This window comes from Amblyomma mixtum, chromosome 3 (assembly GCF_055824585.1).
Source record: "Amblyomma mixtum isolate Tamu chromosome 3, ASM5582458v1, whole genome shotgun sequence".
Taxonomy (NCBI): domain Eukaryota; kingdom Metazoa; phylum Arthropoda; class Arachnida; order Ixodida; family Ixodidae; genus Amblyomma; species Amblyomma mixtum.
Genome location: NC_143014.1, coordinates 126,055,586 through 126,070,903, shown reverse-complemented (window position 1 = coordinate 126,070,903; position 15,318 = coordinate 126,055,586). Strand labels below are relative to the sequence as shown.

General features: G+C 52.4%; 1 protein-coding gene across 3 annotated transcripts in view; it reads right to left on the bottom strand.

Annotated features, from left to right (window-relative positions):
* LOC149351761 (uncharacterized) overlaps nucleotides 1–15,318 on the bottom strand; it is a 262,827-nt gene that overhangs the window by 141,793 nt on the left and 105,716 nt on the right. For all 3 annotated transcript variants that reach the window (XM_089581094.1, XM_089581095.1, XM_089581097.1), the window contains exon 2: nucleotides 6,418–6,495. In XM_089581094.1, coding sequence (XP_089437220.1) covers nucleotides 6,418–6,495 — 78 coding nt within the window. The remainder of the gene's footprint in view (nucleotides 1–6,417; nucleotides 6,496–15,318) is intronic.

Genomic DNA, 15,318 nt, shown 5'->3' with positions numbered 1-15,318 from the left:
GTAGCGGCGCGTGAAGTCTGCTACCTTCGCAAGTCAATCTCGCTGACTGGCAACCGCGACCGCCGAACGGGCCGGTGACGGCGACGCGGGAAGGACGGTTCGAGGAGACGGAGGCTGAGCGAAGTTTCGTGCGGAGCTTTGTAGGAAGGCTTTACAGTACACTGCGTTTCGTGGAAAAGGCCTGTCTGCGTGAGTCAGTGCGCAGCTGAGTGCACGGCTTCTTTCAGTCGCTTGGCCTTCCTCGACCGCAAATTCTAGCCGGTGCAGGAACGAAAGTGCTACGCTTTCTTTACACTCGGTTGCTTCAGTGGCATTAACTGGAATATTCGTTTTGTTTCCGGAACGCAAAGCCGACTTTATCGCGGATGAGCCGCCGTTGTGCAGTTGACAGCGAAGAGCCCGCCGAACGACAACCTGCAGCACCTTGCACCGAAGAGAGCGGCACGAGCGCCCTCTTTACGACGAGCAAAAGCGCGAGCGTTGCGGTAACAGCGACAGACGCGCCAAAACCAGCGAGTCCTCCAAAGACCATAAAGATCCGTCCAGCGAGGGACTATGTCTACAGGAGAGACCTTGGAGCTAACAATCTCTTGCAGACGGAAATGTGTGTCGTCCTTAACCGCGTCCGAAGACATATATGCTCCCCTTCCACAAACAACCACCGCCGGAGACAGCAACGACGCGCTCGCCCATCACAGGACGCGCATACAGCAGACCGGCGAGAGGGTGCCTGTATATGCATACACACGCACACACCGGGTGCATATCAGCTCATCCGCGGCGGCGGATGCAGCCTTCATTGAGGACGACAGCGACGACGAGAACTAAGAAGCAAACGAAAAAAAAAAGTACGCGCAAGTAAAAAAACGAAAGAACCGCCGGGCGGTGCTGGCGCAACAGGGCGACCCTGATGTCGGTGGCGGCGGCCGCGCGCGCGTCCTGCGAGCGAAGCTCCACAATGAAGCTCGAAGGATGCCGCTCTATTCAGAGCCCCGCTGCGTGCACTGCCGCACGCACGCACGGTTTGTTAGGCGCGTGTGCTTCCCGCGCCATCCGCGGTCGCGCGCTCTCGACCGGGCGCAGCGGCGCGCGCGATGCCCGCCTGAATGTCGCGGGGGCGAGTGTCGCGAAATAGGGAAGAGCGGGTTTTGTTTTGGTCGTCCGAAAGGGGAGGAAGTCGGATGTTAGTTTCTCCGCGCCGCTGACTTCCCCCCGCGCAGCTCCGGAAGGTGGCCGCGCATTGTGCTCGCGTCCTCCAGCCTCAGTCCGGGCGCGCTTCTCTGTGCTCACCTGGGCGTTGGAAAGTGCGCGGCGGGGAATTCCTGACGCGCCAGAAATGCGAAAAGCGCATGCAGGAAGACACTCCGGCAGTGGCGTAGCGAAGCAGAGCCAATAACAGAGTTCCCAAACGGCACGTCTGCCCTCGGTAGCTGTGGCCACAGTGTAACGATGAAAGTGGAACGGTCATTTTGCGGCTAAACATTGTTTCGCCGTCGCTATATGGATGACGTCATATAGGCCGCCATGTTAGTGCAATAAGACTATGATGTAAAGCTCGGTGCTTAAGGAATCCGCTTGCTATACAACTGCTCCGACGCGCACTGTGGAAGCTTCGCGTAGTCCACCAGCCATGGCATCCGTTGCGCCAACTAGCGCATACGAAACACACATGGGTCACCAAGCGACCTCTGGCCAGAGTTCGAAACCTTCCCAAACAACCGGAGTTTTTTTACACTGTTTCAGAAAAATGTCACCGAACGGCGCCGGAAAGGCGTCATTTACTTAAGGGAGCGCCGGGCGTTCCTAGACGCGAAACAGGAGCTAAGAAAACGCTCGTTCAACACCTGGCGCACCTTCTCGGCAGCCAGCGTGCCTAGAGTACAAATGCCTCCCACGCAAGAAAGACGCCTCGCATACACATACGCATTCGGATTTGGCGGCACGACGCGCGCTATCCCATTCCGCTAACTCGTGCCGCGACGAGAGGATACAATGTGAGGCCAAGTCCATTCCTTCGCAGATTCGGCGGCGGCTTAGCGAGCGTTGCGGAATCCTAAATGCGAGCGGCCACCGTCTCCCGGCGCAGAAAGCGGCATCGCGCAATCCCCCGGAAAGAGCTCGCTCGCGGGCGCGTGGGTCGGGGCTCCATCTCGTCGCATAAGAGCGCGTGTGTTGGGGCATAGGTGCGCAAACACAACACTCACGCTCAGAGCAGAAACGCACTCGCGGGAGCGCCTCTGAATGGGCTCTCCGCCCACGCGCGGCTCGCGCCGTATCGTTCGGTTCCTCTTTTACGCGAAAGAAGAAAGAGGCGGCGCGAATGGGCGCGCGCCATACGACGCGCATTGCAGCTCCGTTCGCCTGCGTAACGACCGTGGGCGACGCGGGATCGTCGCGCCGTCGCCGGCGTAGGCGTCCCATCGGCGACGCACAACGCGGCTGCTTCCTCTCGGGCCTCCTTCTCCAGACGATGCCCACGGCGGGGGCGTGCGAAGAACTGATCCATGTGCGAGCTTTAATTTCGTTAGGGGGTGTCTGGTGGCTTACCGAGCGCGTGCTAAACCAAGGACGAATGCAGAAACGGAGAGACGCGCGGCTTCTGTTTCCTCCGGTGTCGATAACTCGCCTGCATGCACGGTTCGCTGAACGGGGAGGCAGGTTTGTTCAGCGATAGTTTTCTTCATATAATGCGCTGCACTGCCCAAGTTGTTTTTACAAGAAGGAAGAAAGAAGAATAAAAGGCTGAGGCTTTCAGTTAGAAACGCATAAACAGCGCTTGCATTCGTCGAAGTAGGGTTAGTATATGTGCATTACTATAGTTCTAAGCATGTCGATGAAACTAGCTTTTGAGATTGTTCACAGCAACAGATTTAGACAGCGAAACTTGGCAGATGTTAATCGTCCACACCTAGCGTAAGGAACCTGCGGAGGTGGTTAATAAGACCCTTGCAAAAATACGGGGGCGGTTTCATCTTTTAAACTCCCTTATGGACTCATTAAAGGACAACTGCAGACGTTTTCGAATTCGACGAGCTTAGAGGGCTCGAATATGTGGAACTTACATGTAAAGCATGCGAAGTCGCTTTAGGCCAGCATTTGCAATTGTGACGTAATCGCCGATTAAAATCGCCGTTTCCTTCAAGCCTCTCCACAGCGCACAGCGCCAAGTGGGGGTGCACGATGACGTCATCTAGGGCACAGGTATGCAACGCATAAACGCTTGCTTTGAAGGAAGAAAACCAACGTCACTGAAGGCAAAGCTCACCGTGCGCTGCTCGGCACATCCAACGACGCGCAGCAGGCTATGGCTGACGGCAGCGGAAATCTGAAACCTCACCGTCCGTTACGTCACAACCAGCTTCTCCGCACTCCTCCAGTGCTATGAGGAAAAGCCTAAAATTTATTCGACCTCATCATTATAAACGCGAGCGTAGAAAAACTTAGCATCATTTGCCAATAGCATATATAGATTTGAAATAGCATATATATAATTTTTAAAAAGTGGTGCAGTCGTCCATGAACGGCAAGATGTAGACATAGATCACCTCGCTATAGGCTGTAGTGAGGCGCAGAGCCTCACACAGCAACGAACTTGAACTACTAGCTGTATTTGTAAATACAAGCACAAAACATGTGTCGTTGAAATCAACTGTCTGGTATGAGGTGTTCGAAGTCCCGAGGCAACACGTGGACTGTGAGGGACGGCACACTGGAGGGCTCTGGATTAATTTCGGTCACCTGGGGATCTTTAATGCGCACTGACGTCGCCCAGCACAGCAGTGTTTATGCACGTAATGTCATCGCGTATGTAAATCACGCTGAAACTTCTCCGACATTGTTTTCTAACTTAACAGATTTACCTATACACTAAACTGTGTAGCCGGGTTTATTAACGCGATCCTCCCTGTTCGGGCAGCTAACAGATATGGGCTCCAAGGTGTGCCTAAAAAGATGTTTCAGTTCTCGAAAGCGCACCGAATTGGAAATTGTGGTGCTGCGAAAATTGCTGCAAATTGCAACCACTCGTTGCTCACTCAAACTATATCCGGGCCGAATTATACGCCGGAGCCTCACTTGCACGTTTAAAGGGACACTTCATTCAGTTTATCTTCCCTGTAAAAATCGACTCTGGCGCCTTCTGGCTATGGCGATGTTTGTCCGCCAGCAATAGATGCATTTATTGCTTAGAAATTCGCATTTTAAATTTTTTCCCGCCATTCGATTTAATCTCGTGACTGCTGGACTAAAATGTCTGCACGATCACTGTTCTGAAGTAATAATGGCGGTGTTGCCTACCGACGGGGCACACGGACTCAATGGTGCTGTGAGGGAGCATTCAGTTTACTTGCGAAATCGGCCCGTGTTGTCATAATCTTCCGGCCTTTTCTAGTTTATGTATAAGCTCTGTTTTCACTTAACCATTTCAGGAGCCATTCGCCATTTCTCTTTCGAAATGTTGTTTCTTCTACTAAACAGCTTATGCAGGGGTCTCAAGGAAGAAAATCAGTCTGGTTTGCAACGGAAAACACCAGCTGTAATTGTTATACAGATAGAAAGGTTGGAAACTATAACATCGAAGCACCAGGGTTAGTCTAACGACTACTCGATGGATGAGGGGATTATGCAGCGTTCTGTAGCCTTCAGTTTTACCCCCCCCCCCCCCCCTTCCAAGCTACAGCTAATGCTTGGTATACAGCGAGGAGAGCTGCGTACCTCGGGGTCGAGATGAAAATGCAGCAAAGCACAATTAAGGTGTGAGACGACCAAAACTGTTTAAAAAGAAAATCCAAGCAGCATACGCGCAGCAAAGGAACGTTGCCAGAGACTATATAATCAGCGCAGGAACGATGATTCGGAGATGAAGCACCTGTAAGAAAGGCGATGTCTCCGATGTATACTCGTAGATTGCTGTTCAGCGTTATAGGGCACCCTCAGGCGCGTCCAGTGCATTGTTTTTAATTTAGCAACCTTAATCTCTCTTCTCCTCGTTACTGCTTTTTTTTTTTTTCGTTTTTGCCTGCGGTATGCTTTCATCTTTGTTTGGCACAACAGCAGCGCGCAACCGAGGAAATTTTATTTCACTGAACGAACGCAACGTCGAATAGAATTGCATGTAGAATAGAATAGAATTGCATGTATACATAGCAATCTATGTGCTTTATGGCTTTTTCCAGAAAACTCTCTTCAAAAGTACACTGGCCTTATATTTTCTTTTTTTTGTATTTTTTTTAATGGACACTGAACTGCGAGCCGCTCGCCGTGCATTACGGCGCCGTCATTTTATTCCGAGTGTGCGTCTGGACGCCACTCCGAAGATGGGCTGCATTCTTTCCTTGTGACGAGCACGACGATAAGAGAACCAGGAGAGTGTATAGTGCCTCCGGTAGGACCAACAATAAATTCGGTTGTCTCGCTCGCGTGTCGTTGTATATGGGGAGCTTAATGGGAGTACATCTTGCGAGGATATATTGCTCTGAGGTTTATGTGAAAGACATGCTGCGAGCCAGATTTCTCCAGATGAAACGAGGCTCGACAGCCGCCCACCTACCGCCGTGGCCCTTCACTCAGTGTATATAAAATGGTGCACACATATCCGATTACGTTTTGCCCCAGCACCCATGTTGTCCATACGCTTGACAGCTTCCAGCTGCAGAAAGCGCGTAAACCACTCGTGTTAAAGATTCAGGTATACGTGGGTTTAAGCACACTATAGGTCAAAAGTTGGAGGCAGATGCGTTTGTTTTTTGTTTTCTTTTTTTTTAAGTAACGCTCGTTGACGGTCGTAGATTGCAGTTAAGTAAAATGTAGACCAGCGAGGTGACATTTAAGCGCTACAGCCGCTTAATGCTTAATGTTAACGCTCAAATGTTGCATATAAACCTATATTAAAAACCATTACTCCCTTGCACTCCATGGGGACGGGCGCCACAGGCGTGCGCGGCATGGGCGCGCCGTGCACTTTAGGGAGGGACGGATTTATGGACCCCCACCCCCAAAGGTGACACATAAGTTTAGATAGAAAAAGCACGCTGAACCCCAATTTTTTCCACGGAAAAAAAGTCGAAGAAGTGCATAGTGCAAATGGGACCGCCCCTCACCTAAGTTCGGCATGAAGGCAGATTTGATATATGTGCTTAGTGAGAGTGTAACAGCCCTCACTTACGCAGCACTATTAATTTCCCCTACGCGCTCATCACCGCATTGCCAAGAGATGGGTGGAATGCCTTTACCATCCACGAAAAATTAAACCGGATGAAATCGCCTCCCGAGGCGGGTAACAGAACTGAGCCGTTTTCCCGCGGACACAGTAGGAACCGTGAGAAGCGCAGTTCTGGTAGAATGTCTAGTTTTTCCATTACCTTCAGCTAAAAGGCGTAGAGAACAGAAACAGAAAACACGTCCGGGTGCTATACCCACCTTGAGTAACGGTGGCGCCTGCTGGCTGGGAACTTGAGGCCGATTTCTCCGTGGCCTCTGCTGTCGGCTGATCAGCTTCTGCGAGGACAAACGAAAGAGAAGGGGCAGATATTAGAAACGCTTCGATTGAATTAAGGTGCATACGAATGTGAAATCAGCTCAGGCCGTCAGTACAGAACTCTTCGTTGACAACAAAGTGTCCCCATAGGATACAGAGGCGTCGAACGTCTCGCTTCTCGATTATTAAGTACACAGGGCGTCAATGTGAGTCAAGGGTATAAAAAATCTAGCACAACTTGGAGCAAGCACAAGAGTGTTTTAATACGCGATAAAATAAATCGTTTACATAAACTCCATTGATCTGTTTGTAAATCCCTAGAGATGCGCGAAAGGTTTCAATCAGAAAATTGCAGAACGACAAAAGAAACCACAAATGACGAAAATTTTGCCACGGCAGCTTTATTACGGAAAAAGTTTTCGCGTTATGAACAGTGTGCGGGACCAAATGTTCACGAAACAACTATGGGCTTCGAATGTCACTTGAAGGCTCTTGTACACTGGCCGCTGGCGCATAGGTATGAAGTGGTGAACTAGTTGGTGACACGTATACTAATGAAGGTTTAGCCCAGACACAAGGACTCTCTGTCTGTCCATATATCTGCGCTAAACCTTTAATACCGCTAGCATAGTCTACCCAAGCAAGCGCAGTCGCAGCCGCTATCATCGCGCGGAAGCGGCCGAAATCTTTTTTTCCTCCGGAATCTTGCGCGCTTGCGAGCTGAAGGGAGCGTTCACAACTTTCATTTTTTTTTGTTTTTCAGAAATTGCGCCATTTAGAATCCTTTTCGATGCTTTACAACGTTATAATTGAAACCTTTCACGTTCCTCCAGGGGTTTTTAGGTGGGAAGCAAAATATTCAGCTGCTTGATATATGGGCGATTATGAACAATGCTGTTTCGGTTTCATATCAGCAACCTGCACCAGCTGCCTTTTTTAAGCCCTTAGCTGACGCTAGCTGTGGCACCTTATATGCGTCTCAAACAGTGACATGACATAGTTGAAGAGGAGAACAAGGGCTCTTTTTGTTTTTCTTGTCTTTTGGACGAATTTAGGGACAGTACTCGCTCGATCTTAGGATAAGTCGAACTGTCTGCGTTGGCGAAAGTCAATAAAAGTTGACGAGTAAGAGAGCTCATCCCTTGTAGACAGCAGTTTTTGCGTCTTGTCCCATCTTCAGCGCTTTTCTGTACCACAGCCACGAGGGCACTCGTGACAGAGAGGGTATACATATATATAGTCTGCCTTCAAGCCTTGAACCCACAAGGATACAGTTACAGCATATATACACGACTCTATTATCAATGCTGTTTCCCGTCTGCAGTATAGTAAACCGACGCCAGCTGGAGTAAGCACGGCGCCCCTTTAGCAGGCTGACCGAACGAACATCGTATATTTGGTCAACAGAACCGCAGTTAAATGATAGTCGTTTAAATCGCCTATCATTTAAAATCGAACAAGCGTAGGTTCTTAGGCCACCGTAGTGTCTTGATGCGTGGAGAGGTGGGATGACAATTCGCTACGAATAGCCTCATTTAAAAAAGTTACGTGGTTATACTTAGGAAGCTTTGCATAAGATTCTAAATAGCAAATGGTTCCGTAAAAGAAACAGTACACTTTATTCGCAAACGGTGGCGTGTGTTCCCAAATTGCGGTATAACGTTTGTTTTGGTCCAATGTTTTAGTCCAAGGTGGAATAGATTTTTGGTTTGGATTTTATGGGGCTTTATGTCCCAAAGCGGGTCAGGCTATGAGGGGCGCCACAGTGAAGGGCTCCGGAAATTTCGACCACCTGGGGGGTTCTTTAACGTGCACTGACATCGCGCAGTACACGGGCCTCTAGAATTTCGCCTCCATTGAAATTCGGCCGCCATGGCTGGATCGAACCCGCGCATTTTGTGTCAGCAGCCCAGCCTTATAACCACTGAAGCACCGCGGCGGCCCGAGTAGATTTTTAATAAAGGAGTAATTACTTATTAGCATCCATCCAAGCGCATCCATACGGCCAAAAAGAAAGCAGCTTCCACAAGAACTTCGCAATTGAAGAAAAATCAGTCCTGGCGTGGTTTTGAACCCAGCACCACCGCGTGTCCGGGCCAGTTGCTCTACCAACTGAGCTAACCGAGACGGCTAGCATGTAGTAGATCGAGAGCGAATTTATCAAGAACTCTAAGTGGGAATGGTACCATATGCTAGCCGTCCCAGTTAGCTTGGTTGGTAGAGCGACTCCTGGATAGGAGTTTTGTGTTATGATCAAAAACACTTGAGTCAAACTTGAAAACTTCGTTCACGTATGTGTGGAGCTCACTTGGCTATATTACGACTCATGCATGTGCATTGTCGCTCAATATGAAAGGGAACACGGGAGTGCGTGCCTCCGTGCTTTGCGAAGTGCAGCCGCCAAAAGCCGGGGATAATAAGCGGAGCGCTTGCCGCTGGCTCTCGGCGGCAACGCTTCGTGTTCGCTTTCACACTGAGCAGCCCTGCACACTGATGAGCGCGTCGAGGCAAGCATGCTATGCTTACAGTGATAACGGAGCAAAACTGAACGACCGCATTAAATCTTTGCTCGAGCCGCGCGGAAAACTTGCAGTGCCAGGGACAGGCAGAACAGATGCTGAGATGAGCGGAAAACCACCGTGAGAACGGCGACCAGGCCGAGCAACTGCCGCTGCCTCTGAAGGTTCGGTGCGTCTGAACGACGGCCGCAACACCACGCTCCATTGCTACGAAAGTGGCAGCGCTCTGCGAACTCGGAATTAATTTAAACCTTGAGGCGAACGCGCGAGTAGCAGGACAAAGGCGTGCGTTATGCGGCCTCAGCATACGTATACTGATGCTTCGGAGCACCGGCTTCCCGAGCGTATAGAAACAGACGCGCTACCTACGCATTGCATTCAAGAAGGTCTCAGCCGGTGTTTCCCCACGGAGCTGTAGCGCGGCCTGTGAGATAAATTATGAGCCACTTACAAGCAAGCGGGCACGGAGGAGCTAGGAGATCCAGACACCTATTCTCCATTCAAGGTCGTCCCGCTGCTCTACCTTCGGGTATAAAGGTAATGGACAGGACGGCACCTATTGTATTCCCACGTCTGCAGCTAGTCGCACAGATATGACACGCCGTCCCAGTGAGTGCATTGTCGTGTGCGGAAACGTATACCTCAACAACTGTGTACACGAAGCGCGCACCGGGTATCGCTTTTCTGGCGAGTGGTATGTAAATACCTGGTAACTGCAATGTAAAGCAGTCGCCCCCGTTCGCCGGCGTATAATCCCAGAGGCATCCTCGTATACTGTCTTTCGTTGAGGTAATGTCGAGTGGGATGGGTGCGGTGGTTATGAGCAAGGGAAAGATGCATTATCTGTCTCTCACGACAGACGCCTGAAACACGCCGTGGGGAAAGGGATGATGAAAGGGAAGCACTGATGGAGAGAGGAGGAGTTGCCGCACAGTGGAGGGTTCCGGATTAATTTAGACAACATGGACTTCTTCAACGCGAACAGAAGACAGATGGGTGGACGCAAGCAGTAAATATGCACTTTCATGGCCTGGCAGCCAGACCCAGCTACGCCGCCAGAAAACTTGAACCGTATACCCGCCGCCCCCTCCATGCAGTGAATGCATGGAGCCACAATCACGTCCTCCTGCTCCAGCAACGAGCGCTCGGGAACGGCAGCTTTGAAATTGTGCTTGGAGAACAAACGGACCCGCAAAACAGCGGAGCACTTGTGCTTGATGACAACGCCCAGCCGCCAAAGAGCGTGGGCGACGAAAACAAGAACGTTTACATATAGCAGCACACGCACGGTTCCTGCTTCGTGTAAAGGCGCACGTTCTAAGCCTCAGGGATTCAGGTCAGCTGACAACGCCGGACGCGCTGGCGAGAAGTGGGCATCCTTATGTAAAAGCGCTTGCAGGGCAGCGCCAGTGGAGGAAAATAAGCACAGATGCAATTGTTCATGAGCGGAGGCAAATTGAGACGTGAAACGAACCCAAAAGGAAGGAATGAAGATCCAAAGTATAACGTTCATCCCCTCTCGAGTTTCGTTTACGGCAGTTGGTTACCCCGGAAGCGTTCAAATGCATCGGCTGGATCGAGGGAGAGCGCAAACTTGCTTTTTCGCGCTGTCTCTTCAATAAGAGTGGAGATAGATTTGCGCTGCAGGGTTCACGAAAGCTATAGCTCTTTTGCTTTGGTTTAACTTCCATTAACAGAATCGTTCACGACTGCACGAGAAGGGTGACTGTCCCGCCCACAGCTAGCCCACGAGATTGAGCTTCCTTCAAAGGGATACCAAAGTCGAACTTGCGGAGTGACTGCCGTGGCGCCGAGCAGAGTAAACCGCGAGCGCGGGCTATGAAGTTCTGACTGGCCTGAAGCCTCCTCTAACGCTTCCTGATGACTCAGCAAACAAGTGGAAATAAATCATTGAACCATCACTACGTCACAACAAGGGAGCGGTCGTAAGCACCTCCAACACCCGCTGCTGCGGAACAAATACGTGAACCCGTTCGAAGAAGACTAGTAGCACAACCCTTTCATCCCGGAAAACGTACCCAGCACACATGGTACAGTCGTGTGTCGATGCGAGTCCCTCCGCAGACCGATCGACGCATGCTCTTCACAGTGACGGGCCCTGAGAACTGGCCCTGTTCTCGACGCTCCGAAGAACCGCGTCGCTCAGGATGCGGGTATTCATCGCCGCGGAGGAGTCGCGCGAAAATGAAAGTGATCGATGGGTGACCCGCGAGGCGTGAGCAGCTACGCAGACGGGTGGCTCTCTGTCTGGCAAATCTATATGATATATGTGCGCTGCGGGAGAATAGGCGAGCCCGTTACACGGCGGCCGCCGTTCACGCCTCCGGCAGGAAGAGAAAGCCAGCGCCTTGAGAGACAAGGGGTCGCCGCGCAGTCGCCCTGCCCGCCTCCCGACGCGGAGATGACCGGTCGCACACAATGCACGCGACCTTAAGAGGAAGGGTTCGACGGTAACGTAATATAAGGGGGGGGGGGGGGATGCAACACTGTCCACAGCCCCTCCCCCCTCTCGGTCCGGGGCGCATCGCGCGCGCTTGTTTCCCGGCCCGCGCGCCGCTGTTCGGCCGGCGATTAGGCAGAGGCACGTCCCGTTCGCTCTCGTTGCATCGCCCGAGCCCGATCAATCTTGCGGCGGGCGAGCCGCGGAAGACGTTGCTTCACGCCTCGCTCGAGGGCGCCTCACGGGGTGCTTTGCTGAGCGCGTTCGCACGCTGACCGCGTTTTCTGCTTCCATTCAGCCCGCGAGTCGCGATGGTGCGTTGCTTGGAAAAGAAAACAAGCGGTTGCGAAGGCATTGATCTTGTCGGCCCGAGAGCTGTGCGCGTTTATGCCACTGCCGAGAGGCGTGTAACGCAATCGTTGAACTTCCTGCATCGTTGCGCTTGCTTTGTGTGCGCTGCATTAGTTTCGGTTGTTGGGCGCGTACATTTGTGGAGCTGTGAATACGGAAGCTTTGCCATTGTGCTGCTGGATACAAGATGTTACGGTCCATATGCAGATATGCTGTCTTATATGCTGGGTTGATCCAGAAATTGTTCGTACCGCCAGGTTACCGTTTACAACGTGACCGAACACATTGGCAGCATGTGAATTTGTCAACAACGTAAAATGGTGGTTGCGGCCTCAAAGGCTGGCGCCCCGAAGCTCTGGCGACCCGGCACTCTCGCAAGCACGGAAAGTACTTGCGGGTGACGAACTTGTGGCACTACTCGGAATCAGCTGGCAGTGGGATTTGCCAGTGAAATTATTACTTCCATTCGGAAATTGGAGAAAATTAAGGAAATATTTTGGCGGAATTGTCGATATTTTGGAAACTTGGGAGTATATCGGATCCAAAACATTCCTGATCATTCGCCGCGGGATCGGCATGAGGAGCAGCGAACGCGGGTGATTGTCCATCCCCAAATCATTATTTCGTTGACGTCCTTCGAGATGATCAGGAACTGAGAGATTGTCCAGATTGATGAATTCGTCTAATCATTCGGCTTACAGTGTAATTTATTCACGACCTCAGGAACTGTTACCCTCAACATCCTCCAAATTCGATTACATGTTTTTACTTTTCTAACGTAATGGCTTCTTGGAGGGGATCCAATAACCGGTAAAGCCTGGGACTTCCCATATCACCGCCGGCGACTTTGGCTTTGGTAACATGACTTCGATCGTGGAACGTTGGGTCAACTAGATGGCCTCGCACCATGCATAACGTCGACCCTCCACTCCTTGGCACGAAGACAGATTTGCGCTCATCGTGCTTCGCAGCGCCGCTTCAGTTCGTTTCAAGCAAAGAAGGCAGCGCGCGACGCGTTCCACCACTGCGGAGACAGCGGTTCGCGCGCACTGCCCGCTAAAAGGAGCGCGCAGTGCAGAACGATCTCGTCAACTTCCGGTCGCATTTGCATGCTGCGCAGCCGCTGCATCGCCTGAAACGCTTCAAGCGTCCAAGTGCACCGACCAAGCAGCCAGCGCCGCGCTATGCACGGACATATACGCCCTGGTACTGCGCGCTATTTATCTTTCCACGGCGTGGCACGTTGTTCCCCCCCTTAAGCACCGACCGTCGAGCCAAAACCACCCCGGCGCATACTGCCGGCAGCGCGAATCGATTGCCCGTACGGCGCAGCCCTCCCCTCGGTTGGGACAAGCAGCCGCGACCCCGCGGACCGGCCGCGCGAGTCGTGATCGCGGGCGGCAGCCGCGCGGCGCCGTTTGTACCTTTCCGCGAAGCTTCGGACGACGCGAGGCGAAGAAAATAGATCAGAGAACGAGGCTGTGTGTACACAAGCGTGTACTTACATTCAATCGCTGGGGGCGTTTCTCCGCCTTTCTCCCTCGCTGACGCTGCTGGCGGTGGTGTTGGCGCTTTTCACTGCGTGCGTCGCGGCACGACCTGTTATAAGTCTGGGCACACGTAAACGCGGGGCGTCCGGCGCGCCAAAGAGCAGACTCGGAGGAATGGGCCGTGGCGCCAGCGACGAAACGGCTTGTTTCACTCCATCGCATGGCTGCTGACGCTCGAACGGCGGTGACACTGGTCGTTGAGGCGGACAGCCGTGATCGGTCATTTTCGATCGGCTCGGAAGGGAAAAGAAATATTTTTCGAATAGGGCATTTGCACCGGCGTTTGTGAAGCGAAGCTTGGCGTGTTTTCGCTCAGTTGGTTTCACCGTGTCGGCCATGGTAGTCAGGCATCGGCTTCGTACGTTTATACTGTTTTCGTTTTTTTTTTTTAAGTACCCAGTGTCTGCTCAGCGCGAAGAAGCCTTTCCGAAGGTAGTAGTACCTAGTCGATGAAGGGTATATCGCAGCAATTACAGAGAAAAAGAATGCCCACTGTGAGGCGGGTAACAACATGCCGCCAGAGCAAACTGCAGCAGCAGCCGTCTGATGGGGTTGGTCTCTGCTAGAGGTAACTTTTTTTTTTTTACTCTTTGATGTATTCTTATAGAAATTTGGCACTAGTCTGCCAACGAAAACGCACTAAGTATATTTGTATAGCCATAACAATTACGTGATACTGACGGCAGCTGTAAAGCGACATTTTTTTTTTAATTAATTCTGTGCATGCGAGCTATACATTTCAAGAAGAAAGTTCCGTGTTTGTATGAAAAGCCGAGTTATTCCGCAGCGTAATACTCCCGCATTCCGATGTTACGGGCTAGACTGGTCTTGAAAGTGTGAATGGTTACAAAATTCAGTTTGCTCTTCTTTCTATCGTTCAGTGTGCAGCGCTAGACAGCGTAGCGCCTTTCCTTGGCAACTGTGTTGTCTGACAGCAGCGAGCGTATGACGTATGCGCTTTTCAGGTAGGCAACACGAACTGCAGTCACTGGGCAAATAACACGATACAGTTAGGACGGTTGGCAGAATAAACAAGAAAAAAATGAGCTCGGATGAAAAACTTGGCCCGACAGCGGTTCAAAGACAAAACAAGGACAAAACCGCAGCGCGAAAGGCGGATCGTACTTCGTCAACCCACCGCGCAGGAACGTGATGGCTTCCTTTGTATCTCTCTCTTTCTCCTAATTTGATCTTGACCCTCTATCCGAGACAAAGAAGGGGAAGGAGGAGGACCGCTATTCAGAGCCAGTCCTGTGTTTGGCGCGTGTGGCCTCCCCCACAGCCCACCTGGGTTACGCCTCCTTGTACACCGAGACCCGGACCGGACTTATTCGCAGCGCCCATCCATGCGGAACCGAGAGAGCACGCGAGAATCCCCCGCGCTTCGTCCGGCGGGAGCGCTTCTCGACGCGTCGCAGGCGGCGGCTTCTCGCATCCCTCACCTACTACTATACTCAGCGGTCCTCGAAGGAGCGGCGGCCTCGACTGCGCCCGCAGGGATGATGCATCATCGGCGCGCCACTGCTGGCGTCATTCCGCTTTGGGTGGAAAAAGGGGCGTCGTCGTCGTGGTGTGGGTCGACTTCGGGAGCCTTTTCTTTTCCGCCCGGGGAGGCCCCTCGCGCGGCGGCAGCTTCTTCCGCACACGGACGCGCGCGCCGCCCCGAAAAGAAATCGCGGCGTGCATCAACATGCGCGGCGCCCGCCTTTTCATTCGCGTTGCTGGCCCCGTTCCCTGCTGCTGCCGGGACGCGTGTTTGCCGTCCATTGCCGTTGTTGCCTGTATGGTCGCTGCTGCTGGCGGTGGTGCGGCACGCCGACCGGCGCTCTCTGGGGCCAGGTTGCGCTGGCCGGCACTGCCTTCGCGGCCCCCGATCCCCCCCCCCCCCCCCCCCCACCTCTTTCCCGGCGGGGCGTGAGGCCGCGGCTGAACGGGAGGGGCGGCCGGCTCCCTTTGTCTTCG